The sequence below is a fragment of the Ischnura elegans genome, chromosome 7, assembly GCF_921293095.1.
Source record: "Ischnura elegans chromosome 7, ioIscEleg1.1, whole genome shotgun sequence".
In the NCBI taxonomy this organism is placed as follows: Eukaryota; Metazoa; Arthropoda; class Insecta; order Odonata; family Coenagrionidae; genus Ischnura; species Ischnura elegans.
Window position 1 is genome coordinate 113762814 of NC_060252.1, and position 21671 is coordinate 113784484.

The 21671-nt window shown below is 36.9% G+C and overlaps 1 protein-coding gene across 2 annotated transcripts in view; it reads right to left on the reverse strand.

The window, feature by feature from the left end:
• Window positions 1-21671, reverse strand: part of LOC124161924 (polycystic kidney disease and receptor for egg jelly-related protein-like) — a 241807-nt gene that overhangs the window by 180484 nt on the left and 39652 nt on the right. For both annotated transcript variants that reach the window (XM_046538185.1, XM_046538186.1), the window contains exons 8-10: window positions 15785-16022; window positions 5290-5437; window positions 3746-3984 (exon numbers count right to left, since the gene is read on the reverse strand). In XM_046538185.1, the coding sequence (XP_046394141.1) occupies window positions 3746-3984; window positions 5290-5437; window positions 15785-16022 (625 nt within the window). The remainder of the gene's footprint in view (window positions 1-3745; window positions 3985-5289; window positions 5438-15784; window positions 16023-21671) is intronic.

A 21671-nucleotide genomic window follows, 5' to 3' on the forward strand; every position in this document is an offset into this window, starting at 1 on the left:
ACATTTTCGTTCTTCGGCCGATACTGTAACACTGGACGGAAAAAATAATTTTTTCTCGAGCCCTGGTACCATTCCTGCTGATTCTTATATAAAATGACCACCTGAATCCGAATATGAAATCCGTTTTCCTCCATCACCCACCATTTTTTGGGGGAAGGCCCCCCTATAATTTTCATCAATTTTGCAATAATTTGGAGGAATGAAAAGGATTATTTTAGAATTTATATTTCTTATTTGGCTTTTGAGAGTATAAAAGTTCTAAAACATGATAATTAATGGTAAGGATGTACATTTAGGGGGATTAGTTTCCGTTAATGACTAAAAAAAACACTTTAAAAATCATCTTTTTTAATCCAATGAAAATATAAAATCTCAGTTTTATATTCTGCATGGAACTAGAAAGTATTACATTTCTTTTTTTTTAGCTGCGAAATCAAGAGAATTGCCGTCCAATCCTTAGCGGGAGAGGCAGTGCGAGGGCCAGAGTAGTAAAGTGAATCTTCCGAGCTATGGCTACATATTTTAATTATTGTTGCTATGCTATACAGCAAAATATTTTTATTAATACTGCTGTTTCTTGCTGTTATGTATTATTATATTTCAGGGAGGATGATGTGAAATAGAAGCTAGAAATGTTTTAAAATACGTGAAAATTTGCGAAAAATGGCAAAATTGGTCATTTTAATGCGTTATTACACAATTTACGGAGACTAATTTCCCTCAAATCTACATCTTTACCATTAATATTATTTTTTCAGAATTTTGCACCCCTCAAAACCCCTAGGAAAAATTTAAATGCTAAAATAATCCTTTTAATTTCTCCAAATGACCGATAAGTGGTAAAAATTGGAGGGAGGGGAGTTCCCCCAAAAATGGTGGGTGATGGAGAAAAACAGAGTTCATATTCGGATTTAGGAGGTCATTTTACATGTGATGTCGAAGGCATTATAATTTGAGCAAAGCTGATCATTTGAATCCACACCCCCTTGATAGTTTTGTAAAATGATATAATGTCAGGAAGCATTTTGTTACCACTTGAGGCAGTAATACTTGCGTCATGGATAATGGCAGAAGTAAGTACTATACGGATTTTATTGAAACGTAGGTATTACAATGCGGAAATATCGGGAGTAAAGCCAAAAAGGGAAGGATGTAAGACAAGGGCATACCCAGGGTCATAACTAGGGGGGGGGGGGGGAAAGCCATAGTCTAGAAGGGGGCGCAAGCCAAGTTGTGACATTTTAGCATGGAAAAGGTGAATGAAACAAATATTTTAAGAAAATTATAACAGCACATTATTAGATTATGATATCATTTCCTAGAAAAAATATTTTTATTTTACTTACATATCTTATACCTACTAATGCATATCATTTTTCGTGGGTTTAAAGAAAATTTGTTGAATACTTTCGTTTCAATTCAGTACTGATTTTGATGAAAGACTTTTGCGATTTTTGCCTCTGGAGGGGGGGGCAGCTGCCCCCCCTGCCCCTCGCCTATGATGTAAGGTTCTATTTTTTCTTGGGGGAAATTCAGGAGGAAAGTCTGCTTTGTTCTTACTCATCGTCCTTACTGTAGCCAATCTTTTTTTGATAAAGTTCTACTGTTAAAGGCATGCTGGTACACCAATTGTTACTGGTAATATTTCTTCCTCTGCATTCATTGTGCTCTGCTAAGCGTTTGGCAATTTCATGAGGTGAATTGGATTCTTTGAAAGGGCATCTGGCTACGTGCCCATATAAATTTCAATTTTTAGGTAAATTTTCCTAGCATCCACCACAGCAATGACTTCAATACCATATTTCTTTTGCTTTTGGATAGATACTGCGTTACAGGACATCGGCCTCGAAATGGTATAAGTTGGTCAAGGATCGTGATGTACTCGGATGGTGTATTTGTAAATTCAATTTTTTTTGGATATTTTATTAATGAACTCAGTAACTGCGGCTTACTAGTCAATTTTATTACTTTGTAGTCAGTGCTAAGGTCATAAAATCTAATGCACCGTAGAAAAAAAATCCGATAGCCCAGTGTACGGGAAAAAATTTGATAGACTTCTTTGCTCCAAATCTCCCTAATATCAACACGGGAAATTTTATACGCACCTGAGAGAAAAAGGGGACTAATAAGAGCTAGTTAATCATCTTCACTCAACTGCCTAGTATCACGATCTCTTGCATAATTTCCAGAAACAGAATTAAAGTAGAGATTTGTGATTTTCACAATTATAACTAATAATTCTGCGCAAAAAGAGGCGAAATGCTGATGATTCATCACACACACTTTTTGCACATGGGTGTATTCCAGGAAGATGAGTCATCAAGCCAAATGCGAGCGAATGAATTTTAATCGTTTTCACGATGGATCGAAAGCGAGAATAAATTGTAACACTTTCGGTCGCATCGGGTCAAAACTTCGGTTGCAGCAAAACTAGGGAACACTTTGAATATTAAACGTTACTTAGAGTTAGAATTACAAGAAATTAGAGACCAGAAAAACTCTAGTTCGAACGGCATCATTTTATTAAAAAAACATCGAAGAAAAAGTCAATATGACCCAATGCGATCTATTCAGGGTTATTGGCCTTATTAAAGCTGTATGTGATGTTCTGATGCAATATGCAATTTATGATGTTCCTACCATATAAATCAATAAATATTAAAGATGATAGAAAATCAATTTTCGTTCATTCATTATTTGTCATTTGTCTCATTAGTGTTCTCCCTGCAGTGCTATGATTACTGAATAAACATGTTTCGGAAAGTAACTGTATTGAATACACGTTTTCAAATGGACGTGGGTGATTACTATTTCATTCATACTGAGGAAAAACGTAAAAATGTAAAGTTGTACTTAAAAAAAAGTTTCACGAAGTACGCGCATTTCGGTTAGCATAATTGACTTTTACGATTTTTTGAATAGCACTTAACAATTTTGTGATATGAACGTTGACCAGATCTCCCCTTCGAGGAGAGTCGAATAAGGAGAGAACAATGCAAGTAATCGCCTTTCTTCATAGAAGCCGGCCGCACTTCCCAGCCTCGTCGAGAGCGTGCGTATTTGGATTCTTCCAAGAAACGGCAACCGAGTGGCTGAAGTGGGACTAATGCCGCCAGAGAGCAAAAATCAACCTCCGAATCCTGACCATTCTCAATATCGCCCCTCCGCAGTGAAACTTGATACAGCGTCGGGTGTTTTTTTCGGTCGGAGCGAAGCTCGACCCCTCCTCCTTTCCTTTTTTTTCCTTCAATCAGCGACTCCTCCCCTCCACCCAAGGAGGCTTCCCATTCCACTGGCCGTAGCGGCCGACTTCGCAACTAAAATCCGGCGACGGTTGAATTTGGATTTTTGAATTAGGATAGAACACCCTTAAGCCAAGCGCTACCAACTAGCAGGGTACTCTGCTACCTGCTAGCATCCTGCGTCGTATCAGCGCTCAAAGCCTCGCCCCAAGTTCACCTCACTAGCGGCCATGGGAACCAGAACGACATCACACGGTGTTTACCGAGCAGTCATACTTAGCCATCGCGTTTTCGTGTGGTTGAAAATTTTTACTTTTCATTTAATTGCGAAAAATAGATATTTTCATTTAAAAATCTAACAGCGTGAAATACGTACTCCAGGAGTTATAATCTTTCGATTTAAGCAATTAAAAAATACTAGGAAACCACCCTATTATCAGCCCACCCCTGTAACCAAAACCTTACACCGAACCAGAAACCAAATATCAAACCCATGGCATTACCATCTACGGTGAAATTATAAACATCCCCAGGCAGCAGGCATTCTGATGAAATAATTAATAACTTGGAATTCCTTCCTCTCTCCACTTCCTTCTCCCAGTCAATTTCCTTTTTTTTATTTGAGGATCCAGGTACCATTGTCCATGAATAGGACACTTTATGACCTTCACAAGATGGACATGCCACCTCGTATATTACAGACTCCAGGGGCAAAACAAAGTCAGCACAATTTTTCTTGCACCTGAAAAAGTAAGCATTGATTTTATCCAACATGAGTTTTTCATCTCATCCCCAATGGAAGCAGAATGTTTAGAAACCTCACATCAACACTGCACTTGGTGAAAGAAGTAAAAATAAAATCAATGAGTGACACCAAGTTCTTCCTTTACATTTATTATCTTTATTCGTCCCCTGAAAGGTTGATTAAGATTTACCTAACTACTTTGAACAGTGGAAATAAATGTTTTCCCATGTCAGAGTTCATCAACTTCAATTTAACAAAATTTTTCCTTGGTCCAATATAGCGAGTTTTATGATACACATTAATTATAATAAATACTTCTTTAAAAAACACGCTTTTAATTCGCTTGGAACGAGTAATAAAAAAAATATTTCAAAAAATGGACTAAAAGTAAAAAATAAATTTTTATATGAATAGTTCAAAGAACCTGGGTAATCCGTAATATTTTCACTAATAAATTTTTGAAATGATAATTCAAAGAACCTGGGTAATCTATAATATTTTCACTAAAAATAAAAGCGCGGGGCCCCCACCATAACATATTACTCCATTACATAAAAATACTACTCCACTAAATTTCTATTACATTTTATATCTAGAACACACCTGATGACACCATATGGTGAGGCCCCCACGCTTTTATTTTTAGAGAAAACATTATAGATTACCCAGGTTCTTTGAATTATCATTTCAAAAATTTATTAGTGAAAATATTATGGATTACCCAGGTTCTTTGAACTATTCATATAAAAATTTATTTTTTACTTTTTAGTCCATTTTTTGAAATATATTTTTTATTACTTGTTCCAAGCGAAATAAAAGCGTGTTTTTTTTTAAGTTTTTTTTAAAGAAGTATTTATTTTCTACTTTTTAGTCTTCACTACTACTAAAAACTACCTTGTTATGCTCTTTTGACATGAGTTAAAATCATTTATAATCATCAGTAATTAACTTTCATAATTGTATATTTACTGAAATAAAGCAACGAAACATATTTTTGGAATGATTTTAAACTATTCTAAAGATTTACCAAAATACATGTTTGACATTGGATAACGTATTTTTTTCGAAAAAATCCGCCATGTTGAAAATTCCATATTTAAAATTAATATGTTTATAATGATCAAAATGCCCACAAGATGTTCGAAAGTGGTAAACATTGTATTGTCACCAGGAATACGACTTCCTGTAAAGTTTCAGATCGATTGGAAGTCGGAAAGTGGTCGAATTTTCGATTGCAAGATTTGAACTAAACACACAAACAGAGTGAGTTAAATAAAAGCGTGTAAAAAGAACTCAATTTACCGTAGTTCCAATGCCACCACAGTTTTCACAACAGCAATGATTTCCTGCTGCACTGGAATGGACACCTTTTCTCCTACAGATGCAGTCAATGAGAAAATATATGTTTCATTTGCCTTCAATGCCTCTCCAGGAACTACTACTGTGGACCCTGGAAAAATCATAATAATAAAAATATTATCTGTCAAGCAAAGAAAGCTCAGAATAAAAAAAAAGAGAATTCATACTGTAGTCACATTTAAAAGGCATCTCAATAGAAAAAGCAACGGGTAGTTTGAGATCTAAGAAATTAATTTATGTAGTTAAAAATCAATAATATTCCAATTTGAAGATGTATGATTTTTTTAACAGCCAACCATTTATCTAAAAAAAAAAAAAAAAAAAAAAACCGGGGCAGTCGTGGGACTGGCCGACAGAAGTGAAAACTGAAATAATAATTATCCATTTATTTTTTACGTAGATTTAATATCATTGAAGATCTAATTTTTCCAGTAATACTCATTTTTCAACAAAAATTGAAATTATTTTTTTCAGCAAATTGTTAATTATTAAATATATATTAAAAATTCGATGTGTATGAATAGAAAGTAGCATCATTTATATATTAAAATATAATATGCTTTTATTTCTTTTATTTAATATGCTTTAAACCTATAATTGTTCACTATGCATACAAAAGAAACAGCCGTAAATTGTACTGACCTGTATTTTTATAGCGAGTACACTCTTCTACAAGTTCATTCTACATGCACGAGCTCATTATATTTAATGAACTTATACAATATACACTATAGATTTTTATTTTCAATTTTAATATTTCTAAAACAAAAAGACTTTAGCAGTCTATATGTTAACAATATATTAACAAAGTTTATTTACTACACCTAATCAGCCTGCGTAGTTGAAATATCCATTGTAAAATTTTTTAAATTGTATGAGATTGAGAAAAAAATCCTCCCCGGCGGGGAATCGAACCCCGGTCTCCCGTGTGACAGGCGGGGATACTGACCACTACAATACCGAGGATGTGATACTTAGAGAAGAATTTTAAGACGGAAATGTAGATCTCGCTGTAGCAATCGCGGTGTCGGGTCAGTCACTCTCCCATGAATTCTGGGGGATTTCATCTCAAATCAGGCAGAGGGGTGTCAGGTGACCATCACCGATTTCTCTGAAATTTATATATGTGAAAGCAGTATCCTTATGATGAATAATGATGCCTTTATCTCAGCTCAGAACTGAACCTTTATAAAGTTATTATCATTTGAACATTGCAGTGTCAGGCCTCAGGGTAAAAAATGAAAAATCACATAAATACTAATTACTAAGGAACCATGGCTTGTAAAGCAGTGGTTATTGTTTCATTTTGAAGAGAATTCATTTATGCACATTCCGGCATAACTTTTAAGTCATTTGAAGCAATAATAAACAAATAGGACTTGTTTAAACAATAAAAATTAGTCATTATTTAACAATTTATTACTAAAAAAGGCCACCTTTAATTTTCTTTAAAATTTCTCACTGGGTATTTTAAATGTTCTGCTTTCAATTAAAAAAATAAAAAAGGTAGTATTTTTATGCTTTTTGTTTTAAGGCATGTCAAACAAAGTTAGGCATGTTGTCGACTCTTTTACACCAAGATAGTATACCTTCAAGGGGGGGAAAAATGTCGTTTCATTCCACTTAGCATTCATGACAGTGAAAAGTTCATATCTGAATGATTGGTCACATCTATTGAGTGAAAGCAAGTTCAATCTTGTTTACTTCCACGGCATCCAGTGTGTGCAAACACCCACTGCTACTGGCTGCAAACGGTCAATGAGTCACAATTTGCACAGTGTATTTTTCAATGGCACTTCACATAAGTCTTCCACATACTTTGGGCCATGTGGAACATTTTGATGGACCATGTGGATGCATAAACGAGACACTAATGTCATTCTCTTCTAAACACACTACAGTGATTTTAGAAATGCACCAGGTTTTTCGGAAGCACACGATGAAGTCATACATGGTGAGATTTTGAGTACTGTATGTCTTTATATCCGAATTTGTTAGTGTCACAGCCTGTTTGATTGTGCGGATTACAGATCAGGGTATAGTTGTCACGTATGTGTTAACACCAAGACATGAAACTGTTGATGCCATGTAAGGTGCTCCTTTCACCATAGCGTAGAGTTCCCTTCTAGGAGGTAGTTCTTGGTTTAAATAAGGATTATTATTACCCTATCAAACAAAGGAAACTCTTTGACCAAAGGCAATTTAATAGTTGATTGTTAAGGGATGTTTCCCGGAGCTCTGTGCCTCATGTATACATTGGTAATCTCAGATGATGTAAATCTCCTATCTACTCGTATAGCATCTAGGTCCCTGTGACGTCACGTGGAGTGGCATTGCATTGGTGCCAATCTGGCCTTTTCCAAATGAGGTTAAAATTGACCATTAACATTCATCTAAACAGGGATTTCTAAAAACCAAATAATTTGTATATTATGAATACACTAAAGGTGGGTAACGAATCGCAATCAATGCCTTCCGATTTCTTTGACAAAGGAAATTAGCCTATTCGGCTAGTTTAACATGTGTTAAATGCAAAAGTTTGATATTAGGCAAGGATATACTCACATGTTCAACAAAGTACTTTTTGAATTTACTTGCCACAGTTGAAATATCTCAGGTTTTAGTTAGTGGCATAATTTTTGACCAATTCTTACAACTCTATCAGATGGCCCTTATTCATGTCCAGTTGCACTGAACAACCACCTATGACTTTCTTCCTGTTTAAGACCTTTCCCGACGTCAAATATCTGACATCTATTTTTTTTAATTAGTGACTGACTTTTATAAAATATATATGATTTATTTCTCCATATGATATCTTTTTACACTATTGTTCTTCTATTTGATTCATCCTAAGAAAAGCATGTGCAGTGTCATGTGAGAAATCGTCTGAAGTGCCTGCATACCTTAGTTATTATATTCCACACAGGTAGATATTGATATCTGTACTTTTTGCCAGTGATAGGGTTGTACTTTATCTGGAAGAATCACACTCCAATTCTCGGAAAAGTCAAAATGAAGCACCAATCCCACACCAATTAGAGTTACCAACTTCTCTTTTTGAATAGCTTCCCTGAACTATTTCCTATTTTAAGTAAAATGAGAGCACAATGTTGATTGAGCACCATTGAGAAAGAGGATGCCAACAGTATACATAAGCATTGGCCCATATTCCTAGTTGTTTTTTTAGCTCTGCATGATATGTCAATCGTATGTTTGGTTGAAACTGGAAAAGCAGCCAATTTATGTTGTTTAGATTAACTTGTGGATAAGAATGATAAAATTTGAACATGGTCGCTCATAGACATTTCACTCTCGCTTCTTCAAAAGCTGCTGAGACATTATTTTCCCATGAAGTACATGTTTGACATTTATCACTTTCTTTGAGTAATTAAATTCTTGCCTCATATGAAACTTCCATTTTACACATGTTAACTAGCTCAATTTAGACAAAAAAATAATTAGGTGAAAGGAGCACCAGTACATGGCATCAACCTTAGACCATTTAAGTAAGTAGACCTGCCATTAGGGCGGAACGCTGTGGCCAACATCGCACAGCGGGGAAGTGAGTGGGATGAGGGAGCGTGACGTCACGGTTGGGACAGCAGACGATATTCCATATGCGCGCTTGAGATATTTTAACGCTCATCCGCTGCAAAGTCGCTGAAAAGTGACGATATTGGGCACGCAAAATGATTATACACTTAATAAATATATTTTTACGATGAACTAAGGCATTTTATAGCCTTGACTGTGCGAAAAAGCTAATTAAATCAAGATAAAGCGAGAAGCGATCGTATTAAATAAATTGATTAAGAATGTCATATGTAAACATGGGCGTACCCAGCGAAGGGCAGGGGGGAGCAGCTGTCCCCCTAGAAGCAAAAATCGCAAAAGTCTTTAAGCAAAATCAGTACTGAATTGAAACGAAAGTATTCAACAAATTTTCTTGAAACCAACAAAAAATGATATGTATTAGTATAAGTTAAGTAACTGAAATAAAAATATTTTTTCAATGGAATAATCTCATAAACTAATAAAGCGCTGTTATAATGTTCTTATAATGTTGGTTTCATTCATCTTTTCCATGCTAAAATGTCACAACTTGGCTTGCCCCACCCCCCTCCTAGATCATGGCTTCCCCCCCTAGACCATGGCTATCCTCCCCCTAGACCATGGCTTCACCCCCTCTAAGTAAAAAGAAGGGGTTCTGGCAAGTATCACGTAATTTTTTCCGCAAAAATCAGGTTATTGCGATCTCGGTAATCTTCAATAAAAATAATTAAACAAATCGTTTTATTTATAAACCCAACACAATGAAGCCTAGATTAACGTATTTACACTGAAAATACGCATTTTGAAAAATCCTACGTGAGATTAGAAAGAAGGCGTGGAGCAAAATCCCACGATATCTCACAAAGGATGAAGGGAGGGGTCCATAAAAAGGCAAAATTATTTTAGAAGTATTACTTATTACTAGTAGATTAACCTAACGGTGACATTCCTAGTAAATGAATATTAAGACTGTCCCAAGGGTCGTGTATCATTTTTGACCTGTAATTTTAGTAACTTTGCATCGAGCAATATTTATCAAAATTGGCACAATTATGGGGAAAAGTCCTAAGTTTTGTTGATTTTGAGCAAAATTTTACAATTTTGACCTTTTGACCTCACAATTTGGGTCCAAACCAAAAATTTTAATTTGCCTTATGTGGTTTTAATGTAAAAAATCGAGATTGAAAAATGTCTGAATTTCATTGACCAAAATGTCAATTCTTGGGTTTTCGGACACAAGAAACCCGAAAAAAAAACACTTTCATTTACGAAAATTCAACCGTTGACCCAGTAAGGTCACCGTCAAGGTCATAAGGGTGGCAAAAAGAATAGCATACCAACAAAGGTGTCGATCCATGGATTTTATAGGGCACCCAAGTCATTGGTATTGTCCAAATACCCGTATTATTCACTAATTGACCTCCAAGGTTAATACGGAGGTCAAAGGCCATAGAGGTAAACGTCCGGCCATCGTGACACCCAGGTTACGAACCAGATGTTTTGAAGGGTGCCAAAGTGGATTTTTCAGTTAATAGATCCGTATTGTTGATTTTTTGACCACCGAGGTCTCAATGGGGGTCAAAGGTCATAGAGTTGAATGTCTGGCCATCATGACAACCAACGTGTCAAACCATAGGTTTTGAAGAGTGCCAAAGTCGGTTACACAGTTCATTCATCCGTACAACAATTTATTTTGACCTCCGAAAGTCATAATGGGGGTCAAAGGTCATAGAGATTTTAGTCGACCGCTTTGACTTTCTGACCGCTTTTGATTCAGATATTTTAAACTTCATTCGCTACTTCGATTACCAAAATTTTATCACCCTCAATAACTTCCATAGCATTTTAAAAAAAGGTGATTGATTGTTTTTAAACTCTAGCTAAATTTTAGGATTCTTTTTCAAAACTCTCTTCTACAATTCTAGGACATTAAGCCTGATAGAGAAAGTAGGAATTCATGGTGTGGTATAATTTAAAAATTCTATCTACAGCTGACGAAAGGGGTAACTAGCGCGTTTTACTGTAACCAAGTATTTTCTTATACATTCGACTTCCGCAGTTTCACAAAATTCTTTCAGCATTTGAAGACGCACAGTGTAATGTAGAAAAAGAAATATATTTTAATGACAATATTTTCCACATCTGCGGGAAACAAAAAAGCAACTGTTTGAAGGGCATTATGTATCATGTGCGCTGCAAAACCGATTTGATAACTTGTGATGTACAGGCCTTAGATCTGAAGGAATGAGTATGAAAAATGGCTTGGAAAGACATCCTTCTGCTGATGCTAGTTTATTTTCTTCGTTTTTATTATAAATTTCTGTATTTTGGAGGAAGATGCAGAAGTATTTAAATATCTTTTATGCTCTTGCGTCTCCAAGTGCTTCGAAATATCATTCCTACTGCCGTGAAAAATAGAAAATTACCCGTTACATTTCATACATTGGACAAAGTAATCGCTCCTGGATTTTTTTAAATAAAATGACATTCACTTCTTAGATGATCTTTGAATTTGCATCCTCTATTGTTACGCATTAGGACAAAAATCTAAAAAATAAAATCATGTCATAAATAGTTTTTTAAAAATTCATTGAAAACTCGGTAAGTACATACTTACAAAATTACAAGAATATATTTATTAAGTTATTCAATGAATTAAATATTATTGATTGTTTTAAAGCAAATTTATCTTTAAAATTATTTTAATCCAATCTTCTCTTTCTTTCTAATTATAAATATGTTAATAGGTATTATTTATTCCCAGAATTTTCCGTGGCGTACGTAAATCGTAGGTGTCACTTGCAAAGCCGGCGCTAGACCTTTTTCCAACCATCGCAAAATATAAATAACACGAGAGCTTTCTGATAAGTAAAAAATTATGCATTTATGAAATAACTAAATTACTTACCTAAATAATATGAATGCTGATTTGTTGACATCCCTTTTTATTAGCGCTAGCGCGCAGTTCAATTTGCATCGCATAATTGACCGTTTAAAAATTACTATATGCGAAGGCGTTGCCGCGTTACTTCGTGGACGACCGGCAAATTCTTTACACCATGACCCTTTTCCTCTCTAAAATTCCCCTCGTTTACAACTTTTGTGCAAGATTTCATGTTTTTGTAACGATGTTCCGAATGATGCTAGATCGCAAACGAGATAAGAAAAAATCTGCGGAAGTTTACAAAGGGCTTTGTCTTCATTTTACTGCCACAATATTTTTCGTCGCTGCCAATGCCGAAAAAAGGCCACTGTTCATTAATTGTATGTTCTTCAATCCAACCATGGCTGAGAGAATACTTCTCGTACATAACGCAATAAATATTAGTACTTTTAATTGAAAAATCGCGAAAAAAAATGGTCAAAATACCGCAGTGATACAGTGAATCCCCATTCGTAGCCATGCGCTACGACGATGAGCGTCCCAACCGTGACGTCACGCCCCTTTAAAAGTGGGAGGGGAAGGAAGGGAGCGGAGGGGAGATGTTGGCCACACGGCGAGACATGGGTAGGGGTGGGGAATGGCGGGTCTAGTTCTTATATGGTCTAAGGCATCAACAGTTTCATGTCTTGGTGTTAACACATACGTGACAACTATACCCTGATCTGTAATCCGCACAATCAAACAGGCTGTGACACTAACAAATTCGGATATAAAGACATACAGTACTCAAAATCTCACCATGTATGACTTCATCGTGTGCTTCCGAAAAACCTGGTGCATTTCTAAAATCACTGTAGTGTGTTTAGAAGAGAATGACATTAGTGTCTCGTTTATGCATCCACATGGTCCATCAAAATGTTCCACATGGCCCAAAGTATGTGGAAGACTTATGTGAAGTGCCATTGAAAAATACACTGTGCAAATTGTGACTCATTGACCGTTTGCAGCCAGTAGCAGTGGGTGTTTGCACACACTGGATGCCGTGGAAGTAAACAAGATTGAACTTGCTTTCACTCAATAGATGTGACCAATCATTCAGATATGAACTTTTCACTGTTATGAATGCTAAGTGGAATGAAACGACATTTTTCCCCCCCTTGAAGGTATACTATCTTGGTGTAAAAGAGTCGACAACATGCCTAACTTTGTTTGACATGCCTTAAAACAAAAAGCATAAAAATACTACCTTTTTTATTTTTTTAATTGAAAGCAGAACATTTAAAATACCCAGTGAGAAATTTTAAAGAAAATTAAAGGTGGCCTTTTTTAGTAATAAATTGTTAAATAATGACTAATTTTTATTGTTTAAACAAGTCCTATTTGTTTATTATTGCTTCAAATGACTTAAAAGTTATGCCGGAATGTGCATAAATGAATTCTCTTCAAAATGAAACAATAACCACTGCTTTACAAGCCATGGTTCCTTAGTAATTAGTATTTATGTGATTTTTCATTTTTTACCCTGAGGCCTGACACTGCAATGTTCAAATGATAATAACTTTATAAAGGTTCAGTTCTGAGCAAAGATAAAGGCATCATTATTCATCATAAGGATACTGCTTTCACATTTATAAGTTCCAGAGAAATCTGTGATGGTCACCTGACATGATTTTGCACTATCTGCCTGATTTGAGATGAAATGGCCCTTCTATGCTTTTTCCCCATCCCGCAGAAGTGCTTAATGCCGCTAAAGAAGTTTTCACTTCAAAAAACATTTCAGTGGTGCACAAATTCAATGGAAAAATATTGCATCCACCTGAAATCTTTCAGGTTTTATGATGAAGGTTCTTTTCCCTCCCACCAGTGAAGCAGCAATTGCCTCGAAATGGGACAGACAATACATAATACATAATCAAAGAATATATAAATTATGACATATCTATTCAAACAAAACAACTATGATTTCATCGCAGTCAGTGACACAAAAATAATGTTTAAAAATAAATTAATCCTGCATTCTTGATAAAAAGAAGAACACAATGGTAATTTCCACACTTTTAATGTCACAACTCAGCAACCGACCATGGTTTCAACACCTAAGTGTCATTTTTTATCATGGATATAAAAGAACTTCCACAAAATCAAGCCGGATACGATTTTATATGCCTGCATTCTTCATCATGGAAACTCTCATTTTAAATATACATGGTGGAGTTCATAAAGGAAGAGAGTGACAATTTGATTTATGCAACTGCATTCGAAGGAAAATTCAAAGATGAGGAAGTTCATTCCGAGGATTACCATGATCCCAACCAATATGCCCTTTGAGTTCATACGAATTTAAGTTCCAATCTGCGTTTCATTTGTGATGATGATGAACACATCACAAGGTGAGTGTTTGTGGCATGAATGTAGAAAACCCATGTCTTTCTCATGGTCAAATATGTGTGGTGTATTGGCGAGTTGGTAAACCATTCACTATATTTGTTCTTGTGCCTGATAACAAAAGAAAAACTGCTTTATATCAGAAGATGCTTGACTCAAGAGAATAAACCCGGAGATGTAGGGTAGACTGGGGCACGTTTACACAGTCAACTTTTTCCAAACTGAGTTTCTATAACTGTCACACCGAAAGTCATTTCATATTAATGCTGCTCCTTAGGGGCTATTCTCATGAGATTTTGAGCGTTAGTCAAGCATCTGTCTAGCACTGCATAAACTTCCCCCAAGACCGAGATAAGTTTGTACGTAACAGACTGGGACCTAAAAACAGGGTTCCCACTCTACCAAAATAATGAAATTCACGGTTTTTTCCAGGTTTTCACGTTTTTTTTTCAGGTTTTCACGGTCTTAATGTCATCAAATTCATGGTCCGTTTATAAGTGAAAAATAGGACAATCACCGGCCGTATATTAACTAAAAATTAATGTACGCGACATACGCCATACGTACGATACATATAATGTAAACGCAGCAATGAAAAGTGATATCTGTTATGACGTTAACGTTTGGAAAATTCAGGGCCAACTTAAGGCCCAACCCAACGGTGGTGGTCTTTCGTGTTGATCGTGTCCACCCTAAAGACATCTGTGGAGGAGTATATCAAATTAAATGCAGCTGCAATGAGTCCTAACATCGGCCAAACATCACGAGCACTGAAATGCCGAGTCCAAGAGCACAGAAGGGCAGTAAAAAATAGATATTTCACCAAGTCAGCGGTGGCGGAACACCAATGGAGTGGACCGACACACAATATTGACTTTGACAACGCCTCTCTTTTGAACAAAGAAGGCCGCTACTACCCGAGAATAATCAGGGAGGCAATTGTAATCGCCAAAACAACAAAGAACTTCAACTGTGAAGACGGCTACAATATCGCCAGCGCATGAAAAAGGGTCTTCAAAGATCCTGACCAATCAGGGCACACCTCCGCAAAAAAGGCGGCAAACGGGGTGTATATAATATGAACAACTGTCTGCATCGACACTTCAGTGGACCTGAGGAAGCCAACTGGAACGTTGGCGAAATATTGTCCAACAAAATGGATAAACGCAGAAGAATACCCGGGAAAATCACCAGATATCATCATAATCTCCACGGAAGCGTACTTGGAAAAATTAATGGATCCTTTGAACTAATTATTATTTAGGAAAAAATACAGATACTTTATCTCCAGGAAGATTATTTCTCCTTTCAGCGATAATATGATGAGCTTTGGAAAAAATACATTCGCTAGGAACTGAACTTTCTATGATGCAAAGTATTAGAATCACATTTAGAGGAGAGGCGCATGGAAGCAGTGCGAGGGAGTCTAGCTCCAAGGGGGAGTCGCAATTGCAAGGGGACTCCTCCTTAAATGTGGCTGCTCTGCTGCAGATTAACACGTTTGTGCCAACCTGCTTGCACATCACATCACTAGGCACATTTTCAAGCTTTCCCACACATCGGGTGAACTCCCTCACTGAAGCTCTGGAGGGATTAGATGCAGGAGTTAATTACCTGTGATTGGAAGTGTTGCATTTCTCCCTTTGCAGAAATTCTCTGAGATTTCTGGATGCTTTGAATTCCAGCAAGACCAAGTGAACTTCCACACTATCAAATGTCTGGAAGCAGGATCAGTGTCAATGTCAGTTGAAGAGGATCCATCGACAACAAACTCTTTCCTCCAATCCACTGTTCGCTGATTTCCACCAGATATAACAGCCTGGGGAGGGCGATGGATGATTTTAAACCAGCACTGAGGAAAAAACCATGAATTTGAGAAATCTTACATACCGTATATGTCTGAATATAGTCCCCCCTTTTTTTCCAAAAATGCCCATGATAAAAGTTAAGGGAGGACTATATTCATACCCATTTTTAAAATTTTTTCCCAAAACTCAAGCCTCAAAATAAGGGGGGGGACTATATTCAGAGGGGGACTATATTCAGAGAAATACAGTAATTACATAGTGAGGATCATTTTCTAACATACGAGTAAGGTTTGTGCACAGACAACTGAGCCAAAATGAGTAAAAAAAACAGCCACAGTCATTCCTCAAAATTTGAGTTTGATGTCATTACATCCCTTGATACCACCTCTCATTCTGACATTCCCATAATTTATATATATAATCTATTACTTTTTCACCAATCATATTTCTTGCTTGTGCATTCACATTATCAAGGGCAGTTCTTGTTTTTCATTCTCATAGTTGAAATGAAGCACGTTTGCTTTTTTCTATTGAAGCTAATGGAATGAGTTTATGAAGATACAGAGAATGGTGCCAATGAACATATCACGTTTTGTGCTAATTTGCTTAAGAAAGTGGACACTCCTCATTTATAATTTATTGAAAGAAATTGGGGATGGGGAGGTTCAGTTCATTGGTTTTCCGCTCCACTGATTCTTCAAGTAAGGACCGGAACTGGGGCCAAAAAGAATCTGTAGCAAAAGTAGTAGACGCAAAAACAAATTTGAATGCTGTACATTCGTTTTAAGTTGAGGAATCGCAACAAAGCTAAGGTATATAAAAACCTTGGCACTTTAACCCCTTGGTTGGGGGCAGAAATTTCCTTATCTTTCATCTGGTGGGGAGCAAATCCACCGATTTTCAGAGATGCCGTTTTCGAAAAAAAAATTTATAGTAAAGCTATGGCACAAAAATGGCAATATACTTAAAATTTATTGGTATTGAACCTCTGACAAAGCAAAAAACATGCGATGATGCATAAAGAATGTATATTCACGCCTTCTCCGCATAACATTGCGACGCGACGGCACGCGCGACTATAGTCGCGCTCCCCACATGGGGAGCGGAGTCCGCTTGCGACTAAAGTCGCTCTCCCCACTTAAGGGGTTAAAGAATCAAGCATTAAGCCGAAATGAGTACTTCAATATGCTAACTTAACAATTGCTATAATAATAATATTTATTTGCTCTGCGATCAAATATACAAAATGAGAGCAGTATGTACAATGATATAAGGCACATCAAAAAGAGGAAAAAAAAACAATAAAAATACCCATACAAATATACATTCAATTCAAAACAATAAAAGCCATTAATTATGAGGGTACAAAGAAAAAAATTAAGTTAAAAAGAGTCATCTGAAGAAGAAGAACTCATTCTCTGAGTAATACATTTTATTTAAAAGAAACATTTATAAGCTACTTTTTTCAAAATACAATTATTGAAAGCTATCAAGATATCTTTGGGCTCAGTAGGTGACTCATTTGGGAGGTGACTCTCTTGGGAAGATTCAGGCAATGTACCTGTCGTGTTTTGCTTAAAAATTTCCACGGCTGAAATTCTGTTGCGATACCCCTTCGAGAGCTTTTAAAAAAAAATTGATCATGAGTAGGGCAATCATCGTAGTCATCATCACTGGTCAACAATCCTAGGATTGGTTTGACGCAGCTCTCCACTCAGTTCTCCTATCAGCTAATCTTTTCACACCTACGTAATTCTTCTCTTTCACATCTCTCTTTACTTGTTCCATATATTTTGTCCGAGGTCTTCCTTTTCCATTCTTGCCTTCCACTTGCCCTTCGACGATTGTCTTCATCAGGCCATCATGTCTCAAGAGGCTTCTCTTCTCTCCTACCCTTCTTAGGACTTCCTCGTTACTAACTCGGTCAATCCATTTGATTTTCATCATTCTTCTGTAGCACCACATTTCAAAGGCCTCTATCCTTGCTTTCTCCGCTGCGGTCATTGTTATGCCTCACTTCCGTATAGGAGCATATTCCAGATGTAGGTTCTTATGAATTGTTTCTTTACTTCCATATTTAAGTTTCCCGCTGTAAGCAGGTCTCTCTTTTGGTGGAATGCTCTCTTCGCCTGGGCTATTCTGCTGATAATTTCTTTCTTGCTTCTCCAGTCACTAGTTATCTTGCTTCCCAAATAACAGAATTCATCCACCTCTATCAGTATTTGCCTCCCTATTTTAATGTTGGTCTTGACTTCTTCTCTTCTGCTGCATACTAAGATCTTGGTTTTCTTCGTGCTTATTTTCAGTTGATATCTACTCATTACCCTACCCATATTAGCCAGAATATTTTTCAAATCCTTCTCTGTTTCTGCTATAACGGCTATGTCATCGGCAAATCTTAGCATGCTAATTTTTTCTCCATGGATATTCACTCCCAATTCCTTTTCTATGATTTCATTAATGGCTTTCTCAATGTAAACGTTGAAAATTACGGGTGACAATGTACAGCCTTGTCGCACTCCTTTCTTAATTCTTACTTCTTCACAGCTGGGCCCTGATTTTATCACGGCTACTTGGTTTTTGTATAAACTGTGGATGATTCTTCTGTCATTATAAAGAACCCCAATTTCCTTTCAATTTACAGAAACAATTTTTCAACCTGCCATATGTTTTTCACGGCTTTCTTCAACTTTTTAAATTTAAGGTGGTATTTCATCATGACTAAATTATGGTCACTATCGATATCTGCCCCTGGATAGCTTTTGCAGTCCTTCACCTGGTTCCTGAATCTTTGTTTCACTAGAATGTAGTCGATTTGGAATCTTCTACGGTCTCCTGGCATCTTCCACGAGTATCTTCTTCGCAGGGGATTTTTGAATAAAGTGTTGGCAACCACTAGCCTGTGCTCCGTGCAGAATTCAAGTAGCCTTTCTCCTCTTTCATTTCGGTTACCCAACCCATATTTCCCAGTTATTATTCCGTCTTGACCTTCGCCGACGACAGCGTTCCAGTCACCTAAAATAATAAGATTTTCTTCCCCTCTTACCTGCTTGATAACTTCCGCTATATCTTGGTAGACATCTTCTACTTCTTCGTCTTCATAATCTGACGTAGGCATGTAAACCTGTACCACTACAGTAGCTACGGGTTTAGTATCTATCTTCACCATTACTATCCTTTCATGAAACTGCAGGTAGCTTTTAACACGCATCCCGGCGCTCTTTCTAAGCATTATGCCTACTCCAGCATTACCATTTAGCGATCCCGTGTGTATCATTCTGTAGCTTCCAATCCAAATGTCTCCTTCCTGGGGCCACTTTATTTCGCTGATGCCTAATACATCGAGGTTCATTCTTCGCATCTCCACCTTCAAGTTCTCTAGCTTACCGCAGGTACAAAGTGATCTGACGTTCCATGTTCCTATCCGTAACATTCTATCTCGTTTGACCGATGTACCCTCTCGAGTAGTCCCCGCCCGGAGATCCAAATGGGGGACTAGTTTACCTCCGGAATATTTTACCCGAGAGAATTCCATCATGTCATTATATAAATTGAGTGGAGTAGCTGTGACTCCTTGGGATGATAATGTGGTGGTTTCCCCTTGCCTTCCACATCGCAGTACTACAGCCGTTAAAGTAAATGTTACCACGCCCGTAGTGGAATGTGTGTCGCTGTACCGACCAGTATGGTCTCCACCTTCGCACATGTGAAGAAGAGCTGCTGCCCTCTCCCCCGGGTGATGAGAGGCATAATTGTTGGCGGCCCCCAGTCGCCAAGTCACAGTATCTTCACAGGTTTTGGTATCTTTTAAATGGTCTACCTTACCCAAGGGTAGCCCAATACCCCCTCAGAATACCGCCGCTTTTTGTCCACGACTGCTAATTCGACGAGAGAACTCGCTTATCTCGCAGTTAACCTCTATATCTAAAGGTCAACCCACCATCCGCAACCCGGTGGACGCACTCGGTGGCTTTAAGCTCAGCTGCGAGAATCATCGTAGTGCGACTGCATATGCGAAGAGAGGATTGGAACTCTTTCTACTCCCTCTTATGGGACATTGCAATCACGAAAGCACTGATTGAAAATTTCGGATTCAGATTCAATTTCTTCCAATAATTTGGATCCAAAGTACATTAAGGTGAAGGGCATTATTCGTGGATATTTGGATCTGAGGTATCCGTTCCGACCATCCCTAGTAAGCATCATAAGGTTAACACATTCAATGCAGATGATATTTTCGCCGTAACCTCCAGTGACGGATGGGTGATTTTCCTTCATAATGGTGGTGTTGGAAGTAATACAACAGAATTGGCAAAATTTTTCGTTTCTATTTCATGCAATTTGTAAAAAACGTTAATGACATACATGTATGCCACCCGTCACCAGTACCTAATTGACAATTCACGCCACCCGCATTACACACATGTAATTTTACTTATATGAAGAAGTAAACTTATAATTTTTCCGTTTATACGACTTCTTCTACCGCTGATGCCTTAGGTTAATGACAAAAATATCTTGGAATTAGCCTTTAGGTGTAAGTTTTTGTTTCAAAGGCTGTAGATTTAATTTTTTCAAGCCACAGAAATAGAACACAATGAACGGCAAGAAAAATATAAATTTATGGAATAAACACTTTTTTGTCAACGCACAATTCCCTACCCAGAGAAACAATGTCTTTCATGGACTGGTGGAGACAGTCGAGCAGGGGTCTAATTTTATACAGCCTAGGTAAAGGTTCATTTTCTCGAGTGTTTGCGGAGAAATGAAAAGCCTGCATCATTCCTAAAAACCTATCATGGCACATTTTCTCCCCGAATATCGGTACTCGCACTAACTCTAACCTCCTCCAATCGTTAGAAATCATGTTAACCCTAATTGCGCCCATGTGGAGAAGAAGGCCCAGCCAAGTTTCCAGTTCTTCCCTGCCCAATGGCTTCCAAACCATAATGCCCTTAGTGAGGGCCCTTGGTGAAGGATTTCGGAGGAAAATACTTTATACATTTTTCTCCATCTACGAGAGGATTATTTCAAAGAAAATTTCATTTGCAAGTTGAAATAATCCCTCGGAGTGCCGCTGGTAGGGAGGGACTCCAACCTTGAGCCTTAAAAATTATCCAGCAAAATATTACAATTTGTGTAATGGAGTGTTGCATATGTGATTAATATGTTAGTTTTTATGAAAAGTAAGACTGTATCTGTACCTAACACTAGAACGTATAAATTACCTATAAAATGAAAACACCATAATGAACAGAGGACTAGTAATTAATATGGAGCTACAAATGAGAAAATATGCCGTAATATTAGAAAAAAAAATCTCAGAATATGTAAAAAAAAAGTAATTTGCAATAATGATGTAAAAAATTATTAATAAAGTATTAAATATGAACTTATGGACCGCAATGGAAACAAATTGGAATAAAATAGTGAGTTTTCAGACGGGCATAAATGTTATTAACAAAAACTAAGTCTGATCATAATTTTTGTGGCTGCACATGAGATATGAATAAATTAAAAAAATAAGATAAAAATACTAATTCTAGGGAATAAATAGTGGTTAAATGCCGAAATGCGTAAAATGCCTGAGTAAATGAGTTTATCTATTCATTCCCGCAATTTTGTTTACAAAGCTAAGGAAACAAATACATGAGTAAGAAAATACAGCCCAATACTGTAAGTACATAAAAGTA